Genomic DNA, 12,536 nt, shown 5'->3' on the forward strand with positions numbered 1-12,536 from the left:
CCACAGGACTCAGCGTCGCCCGGCGCTGTGAGTGTGCCCGGTGCTTTGGGAAGAAGGAGAATGCGGGATCACACCCTAAGGTGTGGGCTCAGCCCTTGTTCTCGGGGCTGGAGCAGCCTCCTCTCCTCTCCTCTCCTCAGAGCAGCCCGGCTGTGCTCGGCGTGCCTGGGCGTGCAGGTTATCTCCGTGCAATTCCTGCTGAATGCAGCTGCATTCCTTCAATGAGCAGCGTGTCACAGGCAACCACACTGCAGCTTAAAAGCAAATCCCAGCTCTCGCATTTAAATTCTTTAAAGTATTATTTTTTTTTTTTGCCTCCCATTTGATGGCGCTTTGATCTTTTATCCATTGATCTGTTTCCTGATCAAACTATTCAGGTTTAAGGGATGGCTTGGTTTTTGTGTGTTTCATCCGTGGTATCAGTGTATCTGTCCTGGGAGGATATCAGAGCTTGTCTGAGCTCTGTGGGTGCCACACAAAACCTCCCTGAACAAAAGCCGGTCTTGTGGGGTTAAGCTTTAAATACTACAGTGATATAAAAATGGCTAGAGGATTGTTAATGGTGTACACAGCTTTTATTGTCTGTAAGTGATACAGATCCTGCCTCTGGGGTTTTAAGTCCTTTTTTCCAAGGGAATACAGAACCTCACACAATAATCTTAGGTAGGGCTCCTAGCCTGAGCAGACAGTTTGAATCTTGTTCATGTGGTCTGAACGGATAGAGTTGCTCTCTTTTGGCTGTTTGATGTGTTGTGCCAGTGAGCAGTGCTGTTCTCAGAGCCACCGTGGTTCCTACTGTAACAGAGGTGAGGCATTTCCAGACAGTGCAACTGAGATTTTCCATCATCCAACCTTCTCAACAAATTTTCCAGGAAAGCCAACGGAGCTTCTTTCATTTACTTTAATAGGAAATCTGGCCCCTGAATGTTGTTCTGAGATACCAATCTGTATTTTTAGAGATTCATTGTGTACTTTTCCATTGGCTGTGTAGAATTTGTGGGGATTGGTTGGGGAAGAGGGGCTTGGCTTTTGTTTTTTACCAACACAGGTATGCTGAAGAGAGGGAGGGGAGGAAGGGAACTCTGAGGAAGCTGTGAAAGGTGGGACTGAGTGCAGGAAGAACTTTTGCATGGAAGGTGAAGACATTCAGAGATCAGCTACCTTAAAGCAGCCTCACTTTCAGATCATAACAAAGCATAAAGAACATGAATTTGACATAACTCGAGACAATAAAATATTTAATGAGCCACATCAATGTAAAACTCAGCTGCTTTCAGTGGAATGATGCTGCTCTGGCACCAGCAGGAGCACCCGTGCCCATTCAGTCTTCCTCACCCTCGTGGTCATGTTCTTTGGTGGCTAATTAGTCACACTGATTGAACTTCCTCCAGAGGAAATGGCCTTTCAAATAAGCCCTGAAGCAAAGAGGTGAGAGAGTCAGCAAAGTAACTCCCCACCAGCTCAGCTTTCCCAAAGGAAATGGGCTGATCTTGTCTTGGTGTTAGAACAGCTCCATCTGTCCTGTGAGCCTGGATTGATCCCAGGGTTAAACATTCAGTGCACAGGTACCAGAAATGGCGATTTGTGGCTGGTGGATATAAAACTGTGGTCAGGAGTTGCCCAGATGACCAAAGCAGATGATAACCGAGGCAGTGCCTGTCATCTGCAGGTGTATCTGCCTAGAACATGTAATTGAGCAGCTCCAGAAATGCTGCTGGGTGCAGTTTTGGCTTTTTCTCTGGACAAGTTGATTTCAATCCTGACATGCCATCTAACATCTGCTTTAGGTTCCGTTCTAAATAAAACAAGTCAGCTTTTTATATGTAACTGTATTTTTGATATCGATTCAAGGATTAACCTAAAGGAAAAAAACCCATTTATTTTGGGATGTACAAGATGAATACATGAAATGTATTAAATGAATGCATGGAAGTGTATTAAATGAATACATGGAAATGTACGAATTGATTTTGCTCAGTCTAAAGCAGAATGCCAGCTCTGTATTCTTTTACCTAATTAAGTATATGCCAGGGAATAATGAAGGGAGACAATTACAGGACAGGTGACAGCATGTACAAGAATGAGTATATGGGGGGCACAGGATGTATCCTTGATAATCTGTTATCTTCCTCCCCTCTCAATCCAGTCAGCTTTGAATCTGCCTTAAGTTTGTAATTTGGGTTTTGATTCCTCCAGCTGTGCTCCGTAATAAAGATATTCTTTGCCAAATGAATGTCACTCTCTGAGATGTCCATAATGATTGCAGAGCACAGGATGCCCTGTGAGATATTTCCCATTTAAATATGGAAACAAATGATTGTAATGATGCTGATTTTTTCCAGGGTAATTATTGCCAAGCACTGCTGTCCCTTAGATGAAGTTGCCATGCATTTGGCTCCACTTAGAGGGTGTTACTTCACTGTGATGCTCCCTCTGAACAGAGGAGTTTTAACAGCATGAGAATGGAGAAGGTGGGGCTTGGTGAAAAGATAATGGCAGGGAGGAAGTGACTTCCCAAAGAAGCTGAAAGAGGGACCAGAGACAAGGAGAGAGGCACAGCTTCAAGCAGGCAGATGCTCCAGCAGGGCATTCTCTTCCTCATTTTTTGCTACAAATGTCTCAAACCCCCTCCTCTATTTCTAATCACTGTAATTAATAGTGAGCTTCATTGCCCTCTCTCTTTAAAATAATGTCAAACTGGATCTGTGCTTTCACAACAAAACATGTTAGGGCAATGTTTCAGAGCTCAGCTTGTAATTACAAACTGAAGGAGACTCCCAGAGATTCAAACAGTTACCAGCACCAGGTAGGATCCCAGGTTTCTGTCTGCTGTGGTTGCTGTTTTGGAGGGAGCCTTCTTTGACCCTCTTCCTCTGAGGAAGGCACCCACTGAAAGCTCTGGAAAGGTGAGTCTTCTGTAGAAGATGGGTAAGGAAAGGGAAAGGGAATGCCAGACAATGCCAGAGGTACAGGATGGAGACAGCTGACAACAGGTAAGAGGAGCAAAGAGCTTCGAGGGTTGGAGATGGAAGTGGATGAGGGAGCCATCATCAGGCAGAGCCCTTTGGGAATGCACCCAGTGCATTCACTTGTGCAGAATGACTGAGCTAAGTGTGTGTGTACATATTACACCTCTGTGTGTCCGTGTGTATTAATTAATTAAACCCAGCATGAGTGCTTTGGCTTCTGGAGAAGTTGCTGCTGGCAAAAACGGAGCTTTGTGTGTGGAAAATCCTGGGGTGAGGGAAGAAAGAGTTGGTGCCTCTGTCTGCTGAGGTCAGTGCATTGCACATCACCTAAGTATGTTCCTGTGGTAAATATCTCACAGTTAAAGTAACTTCCACTGTTTAAAAAATGTCTTCTCCAGGGTACCCACATGCAAGAAGATCCAGGGAATGTTTGTAACTCCTGTGCTGCTGGGAAGGGCCCTCACATCCATCCTGTCAAGACTGAGCTCCGTGGTTCTTTCTCCACACTGATGCTGCAAATCCTGTTGTTCAATGAGTGGAATATGTGGCAAAAGAATTAAACCAGGACAGTCTCCTGAATGTGGAATTCCAGAGAAGGCACTCACTGGCACTTCCAAAGCAAGCAAAGCAGCAACATCCTGAAATTGTTGCTTTTTCTCAGATATTTTCATTGCTTGACTGAAACTTTCTGCAGATATCAGCACTGAAGTGCTTTGTTTGACTTGGAGCAAGCTGTTGCTACGCTGCTCTGAAAGCTTGAGATGGCTCTGACTTCTCCAAAATCTCTAGCAGGGGATTTGACACAAAGAGAAGAATCCAGTCTCCATGAGGGAAACTGCTGCCATTTCCTCTCTGCAAACATCCTCCCAGTAGGTGAGTGGAAGGTCCCATCCTTTAATCTCATAGTCTGGTATTGAAAATCCACCCTTTTCTTTTTCTCCAAATTTACTTTTATTGTATTGATATTTCATATGGGACAGCTATTTTTCCTTAAATTTGAGGGAACTGTGCTTGCATATTCCTCAGTCCCTTTTTTGGTATTCAGACTAGAGTTTGGGTGAAGTGTATTAAAAAATCCCCAAAACAACCATTGCCCTGTATACTGAGGATAACTTTGAATCAATCTTTCCCCTGTCCTTGCTGTGCAGTCTGTGAGATTTCAGCTGTGTGAACAGACCTTCATGTGCAGGATTTGTAAAACCTGTGAAAAAATGTAGATGAGTACCCTGGGATGAGACTGTCAAGAGATTGCAACTTTTTTCCTTGATCCTTTCCAATGCTTCTGGAAAATGTTTCTTGAAGTTGATGAGGCTGGGATTTATAGTGCCTGAGGTTGTGGCTCTGTGCCATGGAGTTGTCTGAACTGAGCTGGGAGATGCAGGGCTCAAAGAATAACTATTGTTGGCTGCTGCTCTTTTTTCAGTGTTGACAGCTCGCACAGGGGAAAATGAGCTCTTCTCTTAGGAAGCTCTGGAGATTACAGATGTGATTGTGCACATCAAGTGTAGACTGGAGATTGGGTAGGAGGGGGGGAATTGTGTAACTGATGTCTGTGGCAGATGAATTTGTGCTATGGGAGACATCTGAGGGAGGAGGGCCTGGGTTTTTTTGCATTTAAAATAAATAATAAAAAGATTATTTAGCCTAATATTTAAATCAAAACTTCATTTATTCAACACAGGACTCATTTGCTTGAAATGCATTTAATTTACTGCCTACAATCATGAAGTAGACAGCACTGAAAGTTTTGGCTGGGTTTTCATAGGACCTAATTTTGTAATTTTGGTTAAATATCCAGCAATTGCGAGATCAGTTTTGTTTTTTGTTGGCTTCCAATTTGTGCTGATAAGTATATTTTTTACTAGCTGAATATATTTATATTGTAGGTGTACTAAACATAGCCTGTCAGTGAAATAACTAATCCATGATTGATTGTCATTATCCTAGTTCTTATCTTTCTTACACATTTACTGATGTTACTTTTCCTGGTAGAGCCATCAAGCCATTATCATTGTCCCAGTGTGCTCCTTATATTGATTTGCAAGGAGTTTGAAAAAGTAAAGAGCAGAAATTCAGATGTGGAATGGGTGTATTGCATCATTTGTGTGTTCTGGCGCCACAGAAGTGAGGTGATCCATTCCAGTTATTGCTATATCACACAAACTGACTGTTGGGGAGCTCATTTTTTATTTGTAGGGTGAGGACTCTGGATGAAGCTCTGTCAGTGTGCAAACCCAGGACAAAGTGCAAAGAAAAGGCAGAAATAGCTGGAGGGAGAGAAAGTCTGCATTGTGCACTTCCAGCATTCCAATGCAAGTGGGTCTGGACCTAAACAAAAGCTGGGCTCAGGAATCCCTTTGCAGGCTGCTTCAGAACACCCACTTGAGCCTGGCCTTGTCTCCCTGTTTAACTCTTTCCATGGCTCTGCTGAAATGCAGCTCTGGTGTGGCTTTGCCTCTGTGCTGGGACAGACTCTGAGCCACCTGCACAGAGGTGACAGTGACAGTGCTGAGCTGCTCTGGAGCCTTCAGAAACAGCATTGCAGCTTTGTCAGGCCAGCCTGCCAAGTGCAACGCCTCTCTTTTCATGTTTGGGTGAGTTTATCTGCCAGAAAACTTAGGGAAGGATGGAGCAGGAGCTAAACCACTGGTTGCAATTACTCCAGAAAGTTAATTAAGTGCCCCTCAATTGATCCTTTGGCCCCACAGTATCACAGTTACCACAATCTCCTTCTGTGCTCACTCATCTTGGAGCTCTTGTGCAGCTTTCTGATGTTTCATCAACTGAGACACTTCTCAAAACCTGTTGCTTTTTTGCAGTAAAATGTCCACTTTTCTGTGTAGGCTGTACATGGATGAGGAAGCAGATTGCTATGTAAAAAGGAAATCTGAGTGGAATGCAATTAACTTTTACGTAATTTGGTTATATATAATGTCATTAGTCCTTATTACAGCAGCATTGGGAGAGTCCAAAATCAAGGAGGGATATGGCAAATTCAGTAATCCTCTATTTTTCAAATATGCTCTGGCATGTCTAGACTCACTTTTCCCTTGTAATCTGATGAAAGAGTGCTGTGCACAGACATGCAAAATCCTGTTTGCTGAGATATGTGGTACATCAGATTAGCCTGGAGAAGCACTTGAGCTGCCCTTCAGCTGGGGCAGCTGCTGCCATGGCAGGGCTTGGGCTGGGGCATTACAGAGCTCCCACCCAAACCCCTCTGTGACACAAACTGAGCTGAAGGACAGACAGACAGGTGACATTTTGTGAACGGGCACCAGCTGTCTGACAGGAACTTCAATTTGAGTTAGATTTCTGTGAAACTGCCCCGTTTCACTGGTTTTTCAGCTAAAAATAAAATGTGAGCTGATGCTGCAGTTCTTCCTGTACAAGGCAGTGAGGGAAGGATGGGACCTGGTTTGGGTTTGGGTTTTGTTGGTGCAGTTTGAATCCAATCTGAGCAGACACACTGTTATTTATCCCTATAATGGCTGAGCTCAAACATGTCATTCTCCTCAGTGTGCTGTGACACAGACAGTGGTGCTGCACAGCTGTGACACCAAATCCTGAAGGTTTTGCGCAGTTTCAACTGAGAGCTCTGTTTTCAACACCTTTTTTCCTTTCTGAATGGAGGACAAGGCTGTAGTGTAAGGAACACTGAGAGCTGCTGTTTGTCCTCCCTTTTGCTGCAGAGGCAGAAATGCACAAGTGAGGTTTGCAGAATGCACAATTGTTTCCTTTGTTGGCAGTGTCAGCTTATACTAATTTATGTTAATGAGTCCACAGACTGTTGTAATGAAGATATGAACCTCAGGACACAATACTGGACTGCTCAGCAGATCCAGATTCTAGTTCTGATTCTGTTACTGCCTTCCTGTTTGTCTCTTTTTGTAATTTCATTTTATCCTTTTTCTGTCTCTTATTCTGATTACAAATGGGAGCTGCTATTCCTGCACAACAGACACTTCTCAGTCATGTTTAGGTCTTTTTTACGTGTTCTGAAATACAAATAATAATAATGTCCAACCTCAGCAATTCAGAACTGAAATAACTCTGGTAAGATCTAAAGAGTGGCAATAGTGGGTGCTGATATCAGCTGCTTGGGAGCTATTCTGCAACATGCAATCTGTAGATCACAAAGGAGTCTGAGCCCTGGAGGTTTTTAATCTTGGTTGGTGGTGGCCTGGAGTAGATCTGAGGACTGATGGAACAGTGAAACTGAATACATTTTCATTTTGTGAAAAAGACTGGTTTTGGATGTCCAGGCTCAGTAAAATTCTTTAATACTGTTCAAGACTTAGAAGGAAAATTATTTGAAAGCATTCAGTTTTTCAGAATTTTTATGTTACCTTAAGAGATGACAGAATTATAAGGAAGTGTCCCTTTGTGTGAAGCAGAGTGCATTGTACAGGGTGAGGAATTGTCTTGGGGTCACTGCAGGCAGAGGTGACCTTGGCTGGGGCTCAGCACCCAAGGGCAGCTCTCAGCTCTGCCCATTCATTCACACTCCATAAATAAATTCTCCTGCACCTGATGGAGGGCAGGGATTTGGGAACCATGTGTGGCACAAGGTGCCTGGAGGATGTCTGGCTCCTCACTGCCAGCAAAGGGCTGAGCAGGAGGCTCAGGAGTCCAGGATGAACCACTGAGCCCAGGACCTTGAACTTCATTATGACTGTAATACTGCTTAAGTGTTTTGTCTTTCAGCTGATGTGACTCAGATTCCTTTTTCCTGTCTCTGAGGAATGTATATTTGTTTCCTCAATGACTTTAGTTTCAATCAAGTGACCATTCCAAGCCTTGCCATTTAGCCCATAGAGATTCAACAAGTAATGAAAATCTCTAAGGCTTTTTACATTAACTTCTTTCTTAGATTTTTTGGTTGGGATTTTTGTTTGCCTGTGTTTTTGGTAAAGTGCATTGTAATGTAGTTTTTGGAGGCTCTGTGCCAAGATGCCTAAAGGTGTTTAGTCTCCTAACTCCTATTCAGGCTCAGACATTCCTGCTGCAATCTCTTGGAAGGCAGGACCTAAACAGCAATGAATTGACACCGGCTATGGAGCAGGGAGGAATCTGCTTTGTCCCCAGCTCACACAGCCTCTGCCCTTGGTGATGATTTTGTTTTAGGATCAGGAAATACTAACGACCACCTGTCTTTGTCTCAGTGAGGTTTGTTAGGATAAAGGTGGTAAATGTGACACGAAAAGGAATGTGCCCCATAAAGGTGCTTCTGACAGAGCTCTGCTTTGTTCTCCTTCTCCATGGTCCACAGGAATATTGCAGTTTGGCCTCACCTTTCTTTGCTCTGTGCTGGTGAATCATGAGGCTGTAATAAAAAGGGCAGCGTTACCTGGATACTCAATTTATGTAGCAGCTCTGCTTTTCCTGTAAAAGTTAACTGGGGAAAAGGAGATAAAAGGCACTGACTGAACTCTGCTACAGAATCAGTGTTTTTTCCCTGGATAAGAAACTGAATCACCTCAATGTTACCATCTGCTCCTTCTTTCTTCTCCTCTGCCCCCCTAAGTGCTCCTGCCCTATCTGGTGTACCTCTTTCTGCCTGTGAGGATTTTGTGTAGTGGGAAAATGCAGCAGAACAAACCGCACCGTGTGCGCTCCATCCCTGTTCGGGACACCGCTCATGCCGTGGCTGTGTCGCGGTTGCCATCTGCTGGGTGAGCAGTCTCACAGCTCCATCCTGCCAGAACCCAGCCTGGGACCTTCCAGCTGCCTCAGAACCACCTGAGTGCCGCTGCCCCTGGAGCTTTTGTACCTGGCATCCCTTGAGAGTCATTAACCAGGCTAACTTCTACTTGTAACCCTGCTCCTTGCAGGGCAGAGTGAGAGTTCTTGATAGTGTACCTGGTAGCAGGGAAGTTACCCTGGTTTGACCCTAATAACAGTGAATTAGGTAAAAATCGTGCTCAGTCAGATGGTTGGAATAAGTGCAGCATGTTTAGAGGTAGTAAACCAACTTCTGGATTGACTGAAGCTGTGCTGGAGCAATTAAAAATGAGGTCTTTACAATGCTGCGAGAGGAAAAATCTGTTCCTTTCATTCATTCATATGAGTGCTCAGCCTGTGTGTTGTCAGGGATGGGAGGGGTGGAAATGCAATATTGTTTAACAGAGTGCAACGATATTGGCATTATCTGTGGGAAGTTCTGGAGATGCTGCCATTAGCTGTGAATAATCCTGTCAGTCAAAGCCACTCACAGGGATGCTGCTCTGAGGCTCTGTAAACAAGAGCTGAGTCTCTCCCTCTTACACTTTCTCACAAGCAAATTATTTGTATCTGCTGATAGTTCTGGTGAACTTAACCCCCCTGAAAGCCACCAAAAGCAGGTCCAGCCAAGTGATTACTAACCTGTGTATCTTACAGCATGGCTGGCTTTGGTTTGCATTTGGAGTTTGGCAAATTGTGTTTTGAAATCATCACTGTGATACTGTGAACCTCCCCGGCTTTTGGTGTTACCTCCCCAAACATTTCAAGGCCCTTCATCTCCAAGTAGTTTTCTATTTATCTTCACATCAGAATCTTATCTGTCAGTTTGATCTGAGGTTAAATGCTTCATCAGAGAGAGGAATGCTTTGTTTCTTGAGAGAACAAATAACTCCAGTTGTCTTCTGAAGCAAACCATAGTGGTTTTCTCCAGTTATCAAACTATGAGGAACCACTTGATGTGTGGCTGCTGCCATCTCCCAGGCAAATCCAGGATCCTTCAGCTGCATTGCTGGCTCTGTGGAGAAGAAATGAGAATATTCTTGAACTCATGATCTCAGAAGTACAAACCACGAGTTAAACCTGTGTAGCCACTGTGAAGAGAGGCTGTTCTATTATGGCCCTTTTGTGCTGAAAATGCTCTGCACACAACAGAAGAGCTGTGAACAGTTTAGAGAAGAGTGAGTGAGATTGTTTCTGACAATATCAGAACCACTGATATTTCCCTGAAGTAATAATCTTTTTCCCTGCTGAAATGCTGCAGTTCCAGGCAATTGGCTCAGTGAAGAAGACAAAAGGTTTTAAACCTGTTTAGAGACGATTCTAATCCCCTTAACTGGTGTCTCTCTCCCTGAACTGAAAGGGGGGATGTTGGTTCCCAGGAGAACAGCAGGATTTGTGGCTGGATCTGAGGAAGAAAAAGCTCCAGCTGGTGTCACAGTGAATGAGCTGTGTGTTGACATAGGCAGGAACTTAGAATGAGTGGGACCATCAGTGAAAGTCAGAGGAAAGTAATTCCTCCACACAAAGGAAGGGTGCTCCAGCACCAGGCAAGTCTTCGGCGCAGTGGCAGATACAGGAGCTGGGTTGCTGTCAAGATAATGCTCAAAAATCAAGAAATGAAACTTAATGAAAGTACAAAATGCTCATTTGCTAGAATTACGTATGAAAATAGAAATATATTATAATCACTAGCATTCAGATCTATGATTGCAGAACAGGTTTTGTCCCCATTTACCAGCAGAAAAAAGGAAGAGATGGACTACAAAGTGCTGTTTGAAGTAAGGGGGAAAAAAGGTTTGTGCTTAATCCTGTGTGCTGTTCTCTGGAGGAAAATGGTTAGTGTGGAAAATCTAGTTAATTTGACTCGTTTTTCTCATAGAGCTCTAAGTAAAAATTTGCATCAGAGAGGTTTTACTGTGGGCAGAGATTAAAAAGTTAAAACTCTCTCAAGAGATGCAAATATCCACAGAGTTTTATATCTACATACATACATATATACATATATTCATATATTTATGTAATTGTTCTCCCAGGAAAACACTAAACTTGGGGAAACCTTTGCAGACCTGGCTGAATGTGGAACTGGCTATGGGGTGCTGTTACAGAACTCTGTTTCTCTTTTAGAACAGGTGGTTGAGAAAGTGAAGCAAGATCATTTGTTGTTACCTAACTGAAAATTCACTGCAGAGGAATGAACAGGATTCTGTTCTGTTACCTTGAAAATGAAAGTGTTTGGGGATGGTGGTATACACAGGTGCATCCACATTTCATTCTTCTAGCAGCAGTGAATTTGGTTTCATTGCAAATAATTCTGTTCAATTTTGGATATTCAGGGTTAGAGGTGTTAAATGTAAACCTGAAGAAGCAGCAAGCATTGGTTGGTGGAGAATAAATCCCTGTTGGAGACCTTTGTAAGTTTTAGAAGCTGTAGGGACTGAAGAACGAATTTGTGACCCTTAGTCCCTCTGGCATTATTGAACAGGGGCACCTTGTGTGGTTGTAGGAGATCATGGCTGTGCTGGGGTCTGAATGGAGTTCCAAGTGGAAGAGAAAAGCAGAGAAAACCTTAAAAGAAGGAATATGAGCATTTAACAGCTGTCAGAGAGGATCCCCTGTAGAGAAGCACACATTTCAGTGACAGGAGACACACCAGCAAGGAGCTGTCAGCCAGCAAAGAGTTAATTGTTCCAGCAAAAAGTAGTTTAGATCAAATCCTACCTCTCCTCTCTCCCCCGCTTCCTCGGTGTTGTGTAGAGGAAAGGAGCTTGTACATCACAAACTGACAGTGATTCCTCAGTGCCTGAGCTAATAAACGGGATGAAATTCAAACTGCCTTCTCACACAGACACAGACTTGCAGAAGAGGGAGCAAGACGGAGGGAAAATGCAGAGTATTTTTACTTCCTAACACAGGAAATTGAGAAAAACCCTCTTATCTCTACAAGATGATGGATTTAGGAAGCCCATCGCAGAAACACAGTAGGTGGATTTATTCTTTTTACCTCCTCCACTAGAATTTTTGCTAGAAGATAAATTGTACTTGTGCTTATGGGCTCAGTTGTTGTTCAGTAGTACTTTCATAGCATCACATTATTCTTCCTTTTCCTCACTTGCTCAGAGATATTCAGCTATTTGACCCTGTTTGTTAGAGGATAGTATTTTTTAGATCTCATCAGCTCACTGTCATTTCAAAAGATCTTTTATCTTTAAGAAGGCATGTTTTATTAATTATGGCCATAGTATCTAGATAGATACAAAGACTGCTAAGTAAATGGAAATCCATTCCACTTACAGCAAATGAAACATGTATTGTTTTGGAGAAACCATAATGCTGAGGACAGAGCAATTCCCAATTCTCTGAATGAATTTTTTACTCCAGAGCACTTTCAGTAGCTGTAGATATTGCATTTGAGTGTGCCCTGCAAAGTTTACTGATGGAGGAAGGGAAGGTTGGCTCTTAAACAGCAGAAACTCCACCACAATGCACTGTGCTAAACTCTGCCCATCATTTCTTGGTGTCATTACTCACTGCTGTGTGTATAAAATGATTTCTGCTGGCACACAGTGCTGCATTCCTGCGTTCTCTCAGTGATTTTACAGGAGTTCTGCTGGTGTAGATTATGCTGCTCAGGTTGGACTGTGCAGTCATCTCATCTTTACCTGTGGTGCACAGTTCATTAGAGCCATTCCCATGTGCATTCTCAGGTGGTTCTGCAGTGCTGTGTACACACGTTTGTCAGCTGCGTGTCTCGTGGCAAAGTGTGTTTGTGCAGAGGGGGCCGTTCCCTGGCTCTGTGGCTGCTGGAGGATCACACCACTGCACCTCTAATGATGGTTGTAACAC

The 12,536-nt window shown here is 43.5% G+C and overlaps 1 protein-coding gene across 2 annotated transcripts in view; it reads left to right on the forward strand.

Moving 5' to 3' along the window:
* PLCH2 (phospholipase C eta 2) overlaps positions 1-12,536 on the forward strand; it is a 75,992-nt gene that overhangs the window by 5,288 nt on the left and 58,168 nt on the right. Inside the window, exon 2 of one of the 2 annotated variants that reach the window (XM_064730514.1) lies at positions 3,368-3,842. In XM_064730514.1, coding sequence (XP_064586584.1) covers positions 3,731-3,842 — 112 coding nt within the window. In that variant the 5' untranslated portion in view covers positions 3,368-3,730. Of the gene's footprint in view, positions 1-3,367; positions 3,843-11,509; positions 11,672-12,536 lie in introns of those variants that run through there. The other variant, XM_064730512.1, reaches the window with a different exon arrangement.

Source organism: Zonotrichia leucophrys, chromosome 21 (genome assembly GCF_028769735.1).
Source record: "Zonotrichia leucophrys gambelii isolate GWCS_2022_RI chromosome 21, RI_Zleu_2.0, whole genome shotgun sequence".
Classification (NCBI taxonomy): Eukaryota; Metazoa; Chordata; class Aves; order Passeriformes; family Passerellidae; genus Zonotrichia; species Zonotrichia leucophrys.